The sequence below is a fragment of the Capra hircus genome, chromosome 3, assembly GCF_001704415.2.
Source record: "Capra hircus breed San Clemente chromosome 3, ASM170441v1, whole genome shotgun sequence".
Taxonomy (NCBI): Eukaryota; Metazoa; Chordata; class Mammalia; order Artiodactyla; family Bovidae; genus Capra; species Capra hircus.
Window position 1 is genome coordinate 21,257,487 of NC_030810.1, and position 17,954 is coordinate 21,275,440.

Genomic DNA, 17,954 nt, shown 5'->3' on the forward strand with positions numbered 1-17,954 from the left:
CTCTTAGTTAAAAGTGACACTATGGAGTACTACTCAGCAATAAAATTAAATCAACTATTGATTCTTGTGACAACTTGGATGTTTTCAAGGGCATTATGCTGAGTGAAAAATTCAATCCTAGGGAATTCCCTTGTGGTACAATGGGTAGGACTTGGCACTTTCACCACCACCTGGGTTCAATCCCTGGTCCGGGAACTAAAATCCCAAAAGCTGCACAGCACTGCCCCCCCCACCCCCAAGAGCATTCTAAAAAAAAAAAAAAAAAAAACACTTCACTCTTAAAAGGTAACGTACTATATTATTTAATTTATATAAATTCTCAAAATAACAAAATTATAGTGATGGAGATCAGATCAGTGGTTGCCAGGAATCAGAGTTGGGGAGAAGCATGTGATTATAAAGACATAGCACATATACTATATGAAAAACAATATGAAAAAGAAAGTGTGTGTATATGTATATATGTATGTATATATGACTGAATCACTTTGCTGTGCAGTAGAAATTAACACAACACTGCATTGTAAATCACTATACTTTAATAAAGTAAATTTTAAAAAAAGATGTAGCATGAAGAACTTTCTCTGGGTTGACAGTTCTGTATCCAGACAATGGTTCCACAAACCTATGCATGTGATAAAATTTCATAGACCTATATACACAAAAGGAAACAAATGAAGAATGAGTGCATATGAAAACTGGTAAAATCCAAATAAAGTCTATAGTTTTAATAGTATTGTTCTAATGCTAACTTCCTGGTTTTGATCATTCTACTATGGTTATGTAACATGTTATCATTAAGGGAAGCTGGGCAAAGGGTACACGGGGATTTTGTATCAGTTTTGCAACTTCTATGTGTGTCTAAAATTATTAAAAAATAAAAGGTAAAAAAACAGATTTAGAAGACATATCCAGTTACAAGGTATGGATCTTATTTGGAGCCTGATTTGAACACGCCAACTATAAACAGAAAAGTTATAGGATTAAGAGATACAAACTATTATATGTAAAATAGAGAAATATCAAGGACCTACTGTATAGCACAGGGAACTGTATTCAATATCTTCTAATAACCTATAATGGAAAAGAAACTGGAAAAAAATATATATCTGAATCACTTTGCTATATGCCTGAAACTGGCACAACATGGTAAATCAACTGTACTTAAATTTTTAAAAAAACACCAAAAAATAGGAAATGTATAATAAAATTTATCATTAATGGATCTAGGGTGAAAATCAAATTATCATCTCCATAGGTGTTAGAAAAACATTTGATAAAATCAACACTCTTGATTTTTAAAAGTAACTCTGTAAGACAGAAGTCAAGTTCACTTTTCCTAATGTGAAAAAATATATCTTTTTCAGATCCAAATGGAATAGTTAGGGAACTAATATTTATTTTTTTCAACACTGTTAATCGTGAAGTGGGAATTCAGGCATTATTTCTACTAAAGTCACAAACAAGACAAGGATGCCCATGTCATCACTGTTATTTAACATTATATTGGAGGTAATAGCCAATGCAATTAGGTAAGAGAAAGGCATTAGAAGTTTAAAAGTTGACAAGAAAGAAGGAAAACGTTTATTATTTGCAGACAATATGGTTTTCTCTCTAGAAAACCCAAGAAGTCAACTAAAATTTTTGCTATAAACAGTAGGAGAAGTCAGTAAGGCAGAAGAGTACAAAAATATACATAAATTAATAGCTTTTTATATTAAAAATATAGCTAGCTAAAATAATGGAAAAAGAAAAGTCCCACTTACAATGTCAACAAAAATGATAAAATAACTAATAACTCTAACAAGAGATGCAAACCTATATGAAAAAACGTTAAGACAACACTGATGGATACACTCAGGTAGTTCAGCAGTTAAGAATCTGCCTGCCAATGCAGGAGACTCAGGAAACATGGCTTCAGTCCCTGAACTGAGAAGATGCCCTGGAGGAGGAAATGGCAATCAGCTCCACTGTTCTTGCCTGAAAAATCCCATGGACAGAGGAACATGGTGGGCTACAGTCCATGGGGTCACAAAGAGTCAGACGAGATTGAGTGACTGAGCATGCATGATGGATACAAAATAAGGTGAGCAAATGGAAAGACATGCACGTCCAGATAGAAAGATTTGTCTTTGCTAAAGATGCTGATTTCCCCTGTGTTAATGAATAAATTTAATTTGATTTCAATAAATATTCCTATAGTGTTAAAAAGTGTTATGAGACAATTGGGGAAATTGGAATATGATTGCACTTTTGATAATATTAAGAAATTATTGTTATTTTAGGAATTTTTAAAAGTACTTATATTTTAGAAATATAAACACAAGCACTACGGATGATGTCCAGGATTTAGAGGGAAAGGGGGTGGGGACATAAATGAAACCAGATGCCATGTGCTGAAATTTTTTAATGTTGGGTCACAGGAACTTGGATTCATGATACTATTGGCTCAGTGTTTGACATTTCAACAACAAAACGTTTTAAAATGAACCACACTAGGTTTCTTGACACAACCTCAGCAGGCCAGGAGAGAGTGGGATGATATATTCAAAGGGCTGGAAGAAAAACTTCCAACCAAGAATCTTTACTCAGAAAAGTTGTTTCTCTGAAATGCAGTGAACAAACAAAAGCTGAGGGTGTTCATCGCCACTAGACCAGTCACACAAGACATTCTAAAAGGAAATCTTCAAGCTGTAAAGGACACTAATTAGTAACATGAAAACATATAAAAATATAAAACACAATGGTAAAATTCTGCAGTCAACTCAGGTTTGTTGAGTTGAGCACCAGAAATTAGAGAGACTGAAGACAGAGTGTGTCTGACCAGCCCAACCTCAAGACTTTCAAAGCTAAATTGCAAAGGAATGCAATACATTCAGCGTCTACAAAACCAGAGATGATGAGGAAACTTACATTGTAAGAGACTGGACAATCTTTTCTATCATCACTTCGAGGCAAAACATCATCAGATTAAGGAAATGAGAGTTGAAATGTATTTGTTTCATCACTGTTTGAATGACATCATCTCATTAGCTACTGCTGGTTAAGTTTGCTGTCCCTGTCGGGTTGGTTAGTTTCTGCCTGTTTATTCTTACAAAAATCACAGCTCTTCTGTTTCTTCAGACATCCTGCAATCTGACTGGGATGCTCATAAAACCTCATATAAATCTAAAAGGGAAATTAATAAAATCCTTGGAATGAAAAAAGGCAAAAGAATATGTTCCTGGTAGATCTGACACTTTCTGTTCCATGTCCTAGGTAAAATACAGGGTGGTTTCTCTTCATATGAGCATGCATGTGTCTTTGTGTACAAACCACAGAGAGCAACATAATCCATCAAATTAAAAAAAAACAAACAAACGATGAACCACACTAAAAGTAGATATCTGGGTCCTTCTCATAGAGATTTTGTTTAAGTGTCTCTGGGATGGGCCCATGAATCTGACATTTAGCAAGCTCCCCATTGATATTTATATAGAAGACTAAGGTTTGAGTCTGCCTGCCTCTTGAAAAACCTGTATGCAGGTCAGGAAGCAACAGTTAGAACTGGACATGGAACAACAGACTGGTTCCAGATAGGAAAAGGAGTATGTCAAGTCTGTGTACTGTCACCCTGCTTATTTAACTTATTTGCAGAGTACATCATGAGAGGGCTGGAGGAAGCACAAGCTGGAATCAGGACTGCCAAGAGAAATATGAATAACCTCAGATATGCAGGTGACACCACCCTTATGACAGAAAGTGAAGAGGAGCTAAAAAGCCTCTTGATGAAAGTGAAAGAGGAGAGTGAAAAAGTTGGCTTAAAGCTCAACATTCAGAAAATGATGATCATGGCATCTGGTCCCATCACTTCATGGCAAATAGATGGGGAAACAGTGGAAACTGTTATTTTTTTGGGCTCCAAACTCACTGGAGATGGTGACTGCAGCCATGAAATTCAAAGATGCTTACTCCCTGGAAGGAAAGTTATGACCAACCTAGACAGCATATTCAAAAGCAGAGACATTACTTTGCCGACAAAGGTCCATCTAGTCAAGGCTATGGTTTTTCCAGTAGTCATGTGTGGATGTGAGAGTTGGACTATGAAGAAAGCTGAATGTGAAAGAATTGATACTTTTGAACTGCGGTGTTGGAGAAGACTCTTGAGAGTCCCTTGGACTGCAAGGAGATCCAACCAGTCCATCCTAAAGGAGACCAGTCCTGGGTGTTCATTGGAAGGACTGATGTTGAAGCTGAAACTCCAATCCTTTGGCCACCTCATGTGAAGAGCTGACTCATTTGAAAAGACCCTGATGCTGGGAAAGATTGAGGGCAGGAAGAGATGGGGACAACAGAGGATGAGATGGCTGGATGGCATCACCGACTCAACAGACATGAGTTTGTGTGGGCTCCGGGAGTTGGTGATGGACAGGGAGGCCTGGTGTGCTGCAGCTCATGGGGTCACAAAGAGTCGGACATGACTGAGCGACTGAACTGAACTGAAGGTTTGAGAACCTCTGCTATGGACTGAATGCTTGTGTCCCCTCAAATTCACGTGTTGATAGACCTAACCCACAATGTGAAGATATTTGGAGATGAGGCCTTTGTGAAGTAATGAGGCCATAAGGTTGGAGCACTCATGGATGGGATTAGCGCCCATATGAGAGACTCCAGAGCACTCCCTTGTCCTTCCCACCATGCGAGCACACAGTGGGATGAAAACTGTCTATGAGCCAGGAAGCAGGTCCTCAACAAATGCTGGATCTGTGGATGCTTTTCTTTTGGATTCCCTCCAGGGCTATGAAAACCAAGTTTCTGTTGCTTATAAGCCACCCAGAAGTCTGCCTGCAACATGGGAGACCTAGGTTCGATCCTTGGGTTGGGAAGATCCCCTGGAGAAGGGAACAGCTACCCATTCCAGTATTCTGGCTTAGAGAATTCCATGGACTGTATAGTCCATGGGGTGGCAATGAGTTAGACACGACTGAGCAACTTTCACATAAACCACTCCATCTATGGTATTCTATTCTATTAGCCTGATGGGCTAAGACAACCTCTTCCTGTTCCCCATACTACTTGCGGGGTGGGGTAAAAATGGGGGACCTTCAAGAGAGCTGAGGCAATGTCTTCTAGTAATAACAGTGGTAAATTAGTATAGTTTGAAGGTCATGGCACCCCACTCCAGTACTCTTGCCTGGAAAACCCCATGGACGGAGGAGCCTGGTGGGCTGCAGCCCATGGGGTCGCTAAGAGTCTGACACGACTGAGCGACTTCACTTTCACTTTTCACTTTCCTGCATTGGAGAAAGAAATGGCAACCCGCTCCAGTGTTCTTGCCTGGAGAATCCCAGGGACGCAGGAGCCTGGTGGGCTGCCGTCTATGGGGTCACGCAGAGTTGGACACGACTGAAGTGACTTAGCAGCAGCAGAGACAGCATAAAGGGGTGGAGATAGTACATCTATTTCATTCATTCATTCTTTCCATAAATATTTACTGGGGGCTCATTAGATGGCAGGCACTGTACTGGGGTCAGGTGTAGATCTTGCTCTTGATTTGTGGGTGATGACAAAGCCTCAGTCTTCTGAGGAACTTCCAGGAGGCCCAGGTGTCCTACTTCATAGCTCACAAAACTGTGGCTGCCGAAGATGCTTAGCAAGCAGCAGGTCAGAGAGAGGGTGGCTCTTAAAGGGGGAGAGCCATGGCTATCAGTCTAATCCCCACAGAGTGCGTGAGAAAACGGAGATGCAGGGAGCAAAAGGGACCAACCCAAAGATATTAATGCATACTGAGGATGTGGACATTCATGAACCTTCTCTACACCTGTGCTGGAGATGCTTTTTCTCATTTCTTCCTCTCATCAACTCTGGGAAGGAGGGAGATTTGTCTTTTTGTAGCAGTTTTGTCCTTCCCTCCAGAGGGAGGGAGGGAGGGATATGAAATAGAAAGACACAATTCCCCTAAATGGGGAAGAAAGCACTGGATGTGTTAGAGTAACACCCCAAACTCTGCCCCGGGGCTTTGTCTGGGAGAACCCCTTGGTGAACCATCCTGGTTTCATTTCCTGGAAGTGGGAAAATTGTGTCTTCCCACTTCCAGGAAGCTGAAATTCAGGCAGTGAGCAGCAACTACTTCTTGGTGGAGACCCACACTGCACCCCATGGAGTCTGGATTCCACATCAAGTACTCCATGGAGTCTGGATTCCACACCAAGTACCACTCATAACTTTCCAAAGTTGTTTTCCAGCTGGTCATGGCTGCATTTGGGCCTTTTCAGAAGCAGCTCTAAGAGTACAGCATTGCGCAAGGCTAAGGGACTTTCTACTTCCAGAAAGTCTGCCAGTCTTAAGCCAGCTGCCTGGAACCAACCTTCCTCAGGGGGGAGCCCTTGGCACAGAAAGTTCTTCGTGATTTGCAGATACACTTGGTGGTTCAGATGGTAAAGAATCTGCTTGCAGTGCGGGAGATCCTTGGATCAGGAAGATCCCCTGGAGAAGGGAATGGCAACCCACTACAGTATTCTTGCCAGGAGAATTCCATGGACAGAGAAACCTAGTGGGCTGCAGCCACGGAGGTCACAAAGAGTCAGATACGACTGAATGACTAACACTTTCCATTTCAATTTTGCTTGTTTAAGCTGTGAGATTCTGTCTTCCGCTTGGATCACAAACCCTGGATAGTGGGTTCTTATTTTACCTTCTCCCATGGAACCCTGTAGCAACAATTGACATTTGTAAGGATTTTTCTAACTGACAAAGTTCTTTCACCATGCCAGACATTTTTGAGTCCTGCAACAACCCTGGGAGGTGAGTATTGATAGCAAAGTGTGAAATGACTTGGTCAAGGGGCACAGCCTGAAAGTGGCAGAGTTAGGACTCAAACCCAGGCCTCCCAACTCCATTAGTGCACCAGCTCCCTGCCCCGCACTGCTTGAGGGCTTAGCAGGTGTACTCACACGACCTATCCAGTATGTTAGGAGAACTTATTTGAAAGAGGGCTAGACACTTTTATGAAGATGTTCTCCTAGGAAGGTAGATGAACATAGACATTCATACCTGGGTCCGTATTAATGCAATTAACATCATTAAGATCCTCAACCATCCTCAGTAACCTTGACACCACCTTAGATTTTTTGCTTACTTTTTTGATACCCCTGCAAAATCTGCTTAGATAGGTCATATCCCACACATATGGGGATGAGACCTGTGTCCGGTATCCAAGATAAAACATCATTTAGTGTGAGCCAAAGGTAGAAAAGCAGAAGGAGATAGGAAGGGGACCAAATACAGACAGAAGGGGTTCAGGACACAGAAGGCTACTGGAGAGTCACTTGTTGTTTTTTTTTTTTTCTGAGTCTTCACTGTGTGAGGGTTTCTCTAGTTGCAGAGAGTGAAGGCTACTTTTTTTTTTGCTACTACTATTTGTGATGTGTGGGCTTCTCATTGTGGTGACTTCTCTTGTTGTGAAGCACAGTCTCTAAGCATGTGGGTTTCAATAGTTGTGATGCACAGGCTTCCTTGCCCTGAGGTATATGGGATCTTCCTGGACCAGGGATCGAACTGATGTCCCTGGCATTGGCAGGCAAATTCTTAACCACTGGACCATTAGGGAAGTCCTCACTTGGTTTCTAGAATGGAGAATCACCTGCCTCTGGGAATAAGGTATATGGCAGAAAGCCAGAACTTTCCTGACCTTGATAGCAATTCCTTTTCCCAGAGGACACAGTGCAGGCTGCTGTCTCTGAGACAAACTGAGAAGGGTGAGAAAGTTCCAGCCAATCAATCCCAGCTTCAGTGGGGTGAGAGTCCCCCAGCCGAGCTTTGTGCCTGAGTTCCCAACCATTCTCCATCATTGCTGCCTGCCCAGCGGTCTATACATCATCTCCGTCTGCTCCCTCGTCACAGGCAAGAGCAAACGCACACACGAAGGATGGAGAGCTTCAGTCTATACAGGCAACACACAATTCTCCATGCAGTTGCAGGGGCCAGGCACAATAACCCAGTGCAACAGATAATCCAGCACTGGACTCCAGGGGTCATGGGCCTGGGGAATTCTCAGCTGTCAACAATCAAATGAGAAAGCCATCTGGACTTAGGGTCTCGGGGGCCTCTGGTTTCCTCTGCTGTCCCTCGAGGTGCTCAACTGAGACGTGCTAGGAACAGCTAGCCTTTTCCCAGAAATCTTCCCTAGAAGCAGACAATAATCAAATCCTTATTTTTCAGATGTTTTCCAGTTGTGTTGCCTGGCACGAAAGTGCAAAGAAAAATTACAACAAAGGGATGGAAGGAACGTTGCCACCAAAACAATGTATGATGTAGGGGCAGTCATCTTGCCTGGTTTGGGGCCTTTTTCCTCAGCTATAAAATCACTAATTTATCATAGGGGTTCCCAAACTAGGCCGAGCCTCAGAATTACCTAGAGATTTTTTTTTTTTAAAGTAAACAGTTTCCCAGACCTCGTCCTGACCAAAATAATCCATATTTCAGTGATGGGCCCTAAGAATCAACATCTTTGACAAGTTCTTTTGGAGTTTCCAATGTCCAGCCAGAGGGTTAAATTACAGGCTTTGGTCTCTTTACGCTGTAAACTGTTATGTGTAGTGAGTTGTCAAGAAATTAAATAAGCAGCAGTCTGCAATCAGAAGTAACTTGGTCTGATAAGTCATCCACAAATAATTAGGTAGGCCCTGCACCTTGGCCCGGAACTTCAAATGCCACCTGGCTCCTGACCCAGAGGTCAGCTTCCAGGCTCTGGGTCCTGCCTTCACACCTCCCTTCCTTTGCCCACTTGCGGGCATGGCGTCTAGCCACCTGGTGGTTAAGGAGAGGGAAACAGTGATCTCTCCAACCTGTATGCTCTGTTTGGGGTTAGCCCAGCCTTCCCGTCTTTGCTCCCACCTGCTGATTTCTGAATCCAGCCTTAAGATTCCCCAGTTCCTGATGTCATGCTTTCTGGTATGCTTAATATTGCTCAAGCCGCTTTAAAATGTTGGAAGAGAATGTCTAAAAATGGAAACATAGTGCAGGAAAAATAGCACAATAGAAACATAACTAACACAATATTGTAAAGCAATTAACCTCGATTAAAAAAAAACAAACCAACAACTTGTGTTCCAGAAGTAGAAGATCCATGTTCCAGGAGCAGAGTTTCCCACCTCTTCTACATAGAAGACGTGAGCCTTGAAAAGGTCAAGTAACTTAATCTAACAGCCACTACTCTACACTTGTATTGTGTGTGAACTATAGTGCTATGTACTCTCTATATATCATTTAATCCTTTTCTTTGAGATACGATCATTATTTTTTAATTTGCAGGTGAGAATACAAAGGCTCAGAGAGATTAACTTGTCCAAACGCAGAGCTGAGAGTCTAATTTAGTCCTTACTCTTAACATCTACAATGCTATCTCCCCAGTGTCATCATTTGTAAGATGGGAGTAATGTTATCCTCATAGCACTGTTGAAAAAGATCAAATGGAAGAAACAGATAGCGGAAGCAAATGTCTCAGAGTCTGTTGGGAGTTATAGACCTTTCCAAGAAACACTGGAAAAAAAATAAAAAGAACTTGGTCTAGTTTAACCTCCTACCCACCACAGCAGCCCCGCCTACAGCATTCCCAAGTCAATGGGCAACTGTTTGAAAACTTCCAGAGACTGGGAACTCTCCACCTGCCAGCTGACCTGGCCGCCCCTGCAGGGCTCAGGAAAACTCCATGCTTCCTCTCTGCCCTGCAAAATCAGTGTCAAATGCAAGATCTGTCAGCTACTTCCCTCCTGACCAGAGGCAAGGCCGAAAGGGGAGAATACATGTAGACTGGAGAAATAAGAATGCAAGGTAGAGATTCACGCCAAATCACGGATGTTAGAACAATAACGACAAAAGTGATCTGAGGAATCACAGTGAACCAAAAGTTAAGTGTGACTCAGTAGTGATGTTTCAACCAAGGCAAGAATTTGTATGTGTGTGTGGGGAGCGGAGAGGGGAGGTTAAGTGAAATGCTTGAGGGGACATCATTTACCTCTGTCAGGGCAGATGTAGAAGAGCACCAAGGAAAAGCGAGTATCACATCTGTAGAGAGGGACATGGGCTCTGGGCATCAGGCAAAATTCAAGTCAAGATGTGATGGAACGCTGGGCTGAAACCAGTCAGATGAAATGGAGTAAATGCAGAGTTCTCAGTAGGAAAAGCCATGTTTGACAGATCATGGGAAGACAGCTGCGGGTGGCAGTGAGGATGAGGATGAGGGATGACAAGGTGGACGAGTCAGTAAGGTGACCTTAGTGAGAGGCAATGTGGAGAGGTCACTGCCAAGTGGGCCAGGCCAACTCCCAAAGGACTTCCATCTCAAATCCACTCTGGTCATCCCACAAGGCTATCTTTGGCTTAACTCCAGGCCCCAACCGTGAGGCAGAAACTGGTGAGTTTGTCCAGAAGCAGAGGCTGGGGTTTTGGGTCATATAAGGAATGACAGAGTTTGTTTCCTCTGCTGAAAAGCCTCCGAAGTAACGTGAGCGCTATCTTCACACATCAGCAGGAGATGCTATGGGGATAGAAAAGCCAAGAGACTTCTCTAGGAGGCTGTAGCTATGGTGGGCAGAGCAAAGTCCAGTGAGGGTGGGAAGAGGTGGTGAGATTTCAGCGTAGGGTGGGGACAAACATGCAATCACTCAGAGCTGTCCCTGCAGGGGCCAGGTCAGCTGGCAGGTGGAGAGTTTCCAGTTCCTGAAAGTATTCAAACAGTTGCCCAATGACTTGGAGATGCTATAGGCAGGGCTGCTGTGATGGGTAGGTTAAACTAGACCAGGTTTTTCTTTTTTTCTTTTCAGTATTTATTGGAAACTGTTTCTTCACATGACAGCTTAGGGAAAGCCCAGTAAATAAAGTTTGCTTCTCTCTGGTTGACTTAGGGATAAGGACCAGGCTCCCACCCTTAGGAACTGTTGGGATTTCTTTCTTTGTTTCTTTTAAAATATTTGTTTGGCTGTGCTGGGTCTTAGTAGCCACACATAGGATCTCCAATCTTCATTGCAGCAAGCGGGATATTTAGTTGCAGCATGTAGGATCTAGTTCCCTGACCAGGGATTGAACCCAGGCCCCCTGCATTGGGAGTGCAGTCTTAGCCTGGACCACCAGGGAAGTCCACGTTGGGATTTCTTTTTTAAAAAAAAATATTTTAAAATTTTATTTGGCTGCATCAGATGTTAGTTGCTGCTCGAGAGATCTTCATTGCATCACAGGGGATGTCGTTTGCAGAGCATGGGCTCAGTACGTGTGGCATGCGGGTTCAGTTGCTCTGCAGCATGTGGGATCTTAGTTCCCTGAACAGGGATCAAACCCACATCCCCTGTGTCGCAAGGTGGATTCTCAACCACTGGACCACCAGGTAAGTCCTCCTGTAAGGATTTCTTGAAGCACAGTTGAAAACTAGTGACTGGACAGTGTCTGAGATCTTTTTAGTGCTGAGACTTGGTAAGCCAAGATGGGAGCTTGAAATGTGTCCAGCTGGTAAAAATAATCGTGCTGTTCCCCAAGTTTGTTCACTGTCTCAGTTCCTTTTGCTTACAAACCTTAGACCAGCTGCCTCCTCTGATGGCCTCTTGGCTTGTTTTCACATTGCAGCCTCTGTAGGAAGGGCAAACAAAGTGGCCACTGCCTCAGGCTGAGACATAGTCACAGTGTTTGCCAGGGCTGGGTCTCACTATGCAAGGGATGCTTGTAGACACAGGTAGTCTGAGGTGAGCAGTCATCCAAGAGGAATTTATACAAGTCATTGGTACCTTCTGTCTGTGCTGAGCTTCTTGCTGGGCACTGGGAACACGATGTCCAGTAGGACATGATGTGTGTCTCCGAGGAGTGTCCAGTCTACGGGAAAGAGAGCCTTGAAAAGGCAGAGGACAAAATGCTGGGGAAGTGTAAGGGAGCACACAAGTGGGCAGGGACAGCTGGAGCGGGTGAGGGCAGGGAAGGCTCTGGGAGAGATGCTTCAGCGGGCCTTTGAGAGACAAATCAGAATTAACTTGATGAAGGGGGAACAGGCGTTCAAAGCTTGCAAATCCTATGCAAAGATCAGAGTAGAGGGAAGAACAGTATGTTCAGGAAACTGCCAGTCATCCAGGCTGATGGGAGCTAAGGGAGTGGGTGGGGCCTACCAAGAGATGAGCCTGGAGAAGTCACCGGAGACTAGTTCTGAAAGCTCTTGTGAGCTGATCCAAAGGGACTTTGTTCTGAAAGCTCTGGACAGCTTGGGAGGATTCATAAATGATATGAACTGATTTTTCTTGTGGCTCTTCCAGTACCTGAGGCCCAGAGAGCTCAGAAGTAGCCTTGTGAATGTGAGGGATGAGACTGCTCAGTGGATGTTACAAATGATATCATTGAGTCTGAGCATGGCCTTCTATTCCTGGCTTGGTTCCTGATGCAGCGACCTTCAAGTCATCTCTTGCCTTTTCATGCACCAAGTCTCCTTTTTCAGAATAGGGATAAAAATGCTGCCATCAACCTGCCACATTAACAGAACTGCCAAGACCAAAATCCTCCATGCAAGATGAAAGATCAGAGTACATAGAACAAAAAGTCCTCTTTCACGTAGAATATGATGTCTTTAGAAATAAAGTTTGGATGAATCAGAAATACATAATGAGTACACTTTGTTCTTAAGGTGTTGGCAAGAAAATTGGCACATCTGTTTCTCAGAGCAAAGGCTGCTTCAAGACACCCGTGGCTTCTAAAGGTTTGAGTTGGTTGCTGAAGTTAGGGATAGGGGTGACTGGGAGGCTGCCCTGTTTTCTGAGCTGGAGGTGGGGGAAGGCAGGGAGCACAAGGGGAGCAGTGGCACATCCCACCAATCAGCAGGTTCCTGTGACTTCACTGGGTTGTAGGAAGGACTGATACAATCAACATAAAGGGCCCAGCATTGTGCCTGGCACATGGTAGGTAGGCCACCAATAATAGATGTTGAGTTCAGTTCAGTCGCTCAGTCGTGTCCAACTCTTTGCGACCCCATGAATCGCAGCACGCCAGGCCTCCCTGTCCATCACCAACTCCCGGAGTTCACTCAGACTCACGTCCATCGAGTCAGTGATGCCAGCCAGCCATCTCATCCTCTGTCGTCCCTTTCTCCTCATGCCCCTAAATCCTCCCAGCATCAGAGTCTTTTCCAAGGAGTCAACTCTTTGCATGAGGTGGCCAAAGTACTGGAGTTTCAGCTTTAGCATCATTCCTTCCAAAGAAATCCCAGGGCTGATCTCCTTCAGAATGGACTGGTTGGATCTCCTCGCACTCCAAGGGACTCTCAAGAGTCTCCTCCAACACCACAGTTCAAAAGTATCAATTCTCCGGTGCTCAGCTTTCTTCACAGTCCAACTCTCACATCCATACGTGACCACTCGAAAAACCGTAGCCTTGACTAGACGGACCTTAGTCGGCAAAGTACTGTCTCTGCTTTTGAATATGCTATCTAGGTTGGTCATAACTTTTCTTCCAAGGAGTAAGCGTCTTTTAATTTCATGGCTGCAGTTACCATCTGCAGTGATTTTGGAGCCCCCCAAAATAAAGTCTGACACTGTTTCCACTGTTTCCCTATCTATTTCCCATGAAGTGATGGGACCAGATGCCATGATCTTCGTTTTCTGAATGTTGAGCTTTAAGCCAACTTTTTCGCTCTCCTCTTTCACTTTCATCAAGAAGCTTTTTAGTTCCTCTTCACTTTCTGCCATAAGCTTGGTGTCATCTGCATATCTCCCGGCAATCTTGATGTTAGTCAATTATAATAGATATAATTATTAATATATACATTGTTTGAGACCAACTGTGAACTCATAGCACCTCCTGTCTCTTGCATGGAACACACATTCTTTGAGACTTTTAATAGTCTTTCATTCCTTATTTAGTCATAGGTGCTTCAGGGCAAGATCTGCATTCCCCACAGCACCTGATGGTGTTCTCTAACCCTCCCTGCCCCTCTTCTAAGACAGCACTGGTCTTGCAATTAGTATTCACGTCAGCGTCTTGCCTTGCTGAACTCTGAGCTCCTCAGTGGTTGCACTGAGCCTTTAAGCATGCTTACCTTGGCCCCACTTCCAGGCCTCAGCAGTTGGTGATCTCTACCTGGTATATTTCCACAGGCCAAGCAGCAGCTGTCACCTCTGCAGAGATGGTATTCCCGACCGTTAAGTTATTGCCTCCACTCTATGTTTCATCACATTTTAAATATTTCACAGCACTACCAGTATTTGAAATAATCTTATTGCTTTATTCATTTGTCTTCTCCACAATAATCTAAGCTCCATGAGAACAGAGGCCTTATTTGTCCCCTTCATTGCTGTATTCCCCAGTTTCCTATAATTGTGTTTGGGATATAATAGGTGTTCCATACTTTTAATGAATGCTGAATCAATTCTAAGTCAAATAACAGGCGTACTGTGCATTTGTACCTCTTCTCCAAGACTGAACAACAGGTCAGTGTTGCCGAGACTACCAAAAAAAAAGGCTGTGGCTCCTGCTTCCCAACTGCTTGAGGAAGGAAGCACCCACCCTCAGAATAGGATGAGGCAAACTCTGACCAGGCGCTAGATTGAGGCAGAGTCAAAGGCAAGATGCAGCTGGTGGCTGGAACACAGCTTGAGTGCAGAGATCAGCGTGCTCACCCTCCTGTGTCAGCACCTAAGTCGGAGGTTGTAGAGGATGTCCTCTGCAATGACTGTTGAATCTCACTGAGCAGACAGCCCACCACAGAAGTGCAGGAGATTTAGCTGAGATACAGAGAATGTTTGTTTACCTTGCTGTCTTGAATAGCAAATATTCCTACTCAGTAAATTTTTCACTTATGTGTGTCAAGAGAATCTCTTAAGTGCAAACTATTTAAATATAAGGCATATACACGAAGAAGATGTTTTGGCTAAAATCCATGTCATTTATTTATTTAACAAAAATCTGAGTATCTTTAATGTTCCAAGCCATGTCCTTGGTGCTGGAAATGGAGATTAAACCCCTGGCCCTCAAGGAGCTCACAGTCTAGAGGGGAAAAGACATATACATAAATAAATATAACGTAGAGTATGCTGAGGGGACCATTATAGGAGGCAAAGAGCCAAGGTAACTGATTCTATGGTTAACGTCCACAGCAAAGAGAGACCTGGCTGATGTGGATTTTTTGTGAAGAATAGATAAGGCAGTGGTTCTCAAAGTGTGACGGGCTAATTATCTTCGTCAGAATCATCTGGAGCACATATTAAAACGGAGAGTCCCAGCACTTCAGCAGGTTGGAATTTGGGACCTGGGAGTCTACATTCTAAAGTGCTCTAGGTAATTCCACTGCAACTTAAAGTTTGAGAACCTGTGAGATAAGGCTGGAAAAAAGAATGATCTGCACATTGGCTATACTAATTTGTGGGTCTTTAGTGAGAGGTGAAGTAGGGAAGAAGGGAGTTGACATTTATTAAGCTCTACTACAATCTTTATACAAGTTAATGTAATTCTCAAAATGACCCCATGAGGTAGATACTATTATTCTCATTATACAGATGCAGAAACAGAATTAGAGAGTTTAAATAATTTGTTCAACATTTAGAGCTAATGAATCCCAATACTGAACCCAGATTCACTTAACTCTAAAGCCTGTCCACGTTTATAACACCACACTATACCAGGGGACTGATTAATTTGACAATTTTCTTGTCATTCTTTGCCAGATCTTGCTAGGTAAATATAAAGAACCACCAGAGGGTACTTTGATCACATCTGATGTAACTGGCCATGGACAGACTCTTCTCTGGCAACCAGGGATTTAGGGCAAAGCTGGGAGGAACATAAAATGAGCAGTCAGTTCCGACTTATTTTTTCATCATTTTCTCATCCTCTGGTAGAGATGTTATGAAAAGTACTAAGGCTAAGGACTGGGGCCATCTGGAGGGGAAAAGGAAACATATCTATGAAAGTAATTCCACTGAACAGCAAACATTCTTGGGACTCAAAACATCCAGACTCGTTTCCCCCCACAAAAACAGAAAAAAAGAAATGTCAGGACAAGAGGCCTCAATCTGCATTAGGAAATAGCTCAACCTTTAGAGAAATTGTGAAAGACCAGTTAAACAAACACTGTCTCTTTCTACAGACAGATTCAGAAGTACAACAAAAGAAACACAGCTCAGAAAATAATGGGGAGTCCAATCCCATTTAAAGGACTTGGGGACAAGTTCAACCCATAAAAAATCTCCAGTAATAAATGAAACACACATAAACTGCAAATCCTGGTTATATTCCCACACACCATGCTCAGCGTTGTCCACCAGACCACTAGCAGGAGCAGCCAAGTGGAACGTGTTAGATGAAGAACAGGAAAGACATTGTAATAAAGGTGGCTGGCAACAGTGGTGGGGCAGGGGCTGCTCTGAGGCCTCGTGTTCAGAAGTCTGGTGTGCTACTGCTGCCCTCTTCTATCACTGAGCTTGGAGCCACAACAGGAACACCATAAGCCAAACCTGAGTTTCCAGTGCTGGAGAGCTTCTCCTTCTTCTTTTTTTTTTTTTTTTTTTGTTATTTTAAGCAACTGCTGAGTCCAAAGATGAGTTTTGATGAGATCAGCCCACAGTACAGACACAATGGACAGCACAAAGCTTAGATTTCACTATTTAGTGTAACAAAGATTATAAGCCAGACTTTATTTTATTGCTACATTTTCCCACACACACAATAGGGTACATTTGCTTCCACCTACTTTTTCTATTAATATAATACTGGCATGGTTTAGAGTTGTTTAAAAAACAAAAAGCAAATCTGGATTGATCCTCTCTTTACAAAACAGTGGATTTATTTATACTGCACCAACTCAGCCCCTCCAAATACACAGCTTCCAACAGGCCGAACAGTTAGAGAAGCAGGTGTCACAAATTATGGTTTAAAAATATGCAGGCAGCAGGCACTGTACCTGTGCGTTTAATATACCTGAAATCTGCTGATACTCCAAACCAGCTATGCAGCAATTCTGGGAGCATTGAGATAGACGCTTAATCCTGATGGCAATATGTGGTTGTTCGAGAGTCTAACTGGGTTATGGCTTTGGCTAGCCAAGTGGGAAGAGTATGCAAAGACCATGTCTAACGACAGCAGGTCTTCAAGCTTATTATCCTGTCAGTTTATAAAGGTGAGGAACTAATTATTAGGAGCTGTGCAGTCAAAATGGCCAGAGAACAAATATACTCCTACAGTGCATATAATTAAGTCAACCATCTTGCGGATCCTGGATTGTCTCTGGATGTGATCTCAAACACCTGAAAAGGAAACTTCAAGTATGCTGGGAGACAGTTATCAGAATGTTTGGGTATCTTTTTTCCTGAATATCAAGTAACAGGGCTCACCTCCATGTTACATCTTGCAACAAGCACACAGGGTGACTCCGTAGAGACAGCTCATTATAGATACTGAGCCTTCAAGAGTTCAAGGGGTGGGTAGGCTCAGTACTATCCAGGGCTGAGCAGAAAATTCTGTAAGCCAACCTGACATCCCTAAGTCTTATTCTGGTTCTGAGAACATTTCAGTCCGGCTCCAAGTCCGCTTTGCTCCAACTCAGCGATGACAGACATATACTTGAACTCATTCGGTCTGAAGTTGAAGGTCTCCACTAACCCGTAGGTCTCTTTTCGATCAGTGGCATAGAAGAGCTGCACTTGGTTGGCCATGCACTGTGCCTCAGCAACATTCTGAAAGGTAGAAAGAACAGTGAGGTCCCTTCCAGCACAGGGCCACACAGCTCTGTGTCTAAGGCCTGTGGCAGGTGAGGCCCTCGCCCAGGAGTCACTGCTCTCAGAAAGCTTCCTGACTCCCTGACATCCTAAGTCTTGGTGAGGTACCCCTTTTCTGTGTACTCAAATTAGCCTACTCTTCCTCTAGCATTGTATGTATCATACTATATTTCATCTGTCCTTTGTTTCCTCTTTTTCTTTTTCGTCTGTCTACCCTTGTGTGAATTCCTCACAGTATGA

The 17,954-nt window shown here is 43.3% G+C and overlaps 1 protein-coding gene across 2 annotated transcripts in view; it reads right to left on the bottom strand.

The window, feature by feature from the left end:
- The window catches only part of ATPAF1 (ATP synthase mitochondrial F1 complex assembly factor 1), a 28,616-nt gene continuing 25,526 nt past the window's right edge, over positions 14,865-17,954 (bottom strand). The window contains exon 9 of one of the 2 annotated variants that reach the window (XM_018043806.1): positions 14,865-17,672. In XM_018043806.1, coding sequence (XP_017899295.1) covers positions 17,478-17,672 — 195 coding nt within the window. In that variant the 3' untranslated portion in view covers positions 14,865-17,477. The remainder of the gene's footprint in view (positions 17,673-17,954) is intronic. The other variant, XM_018043811.1, reaches the window with a different exon arrangement.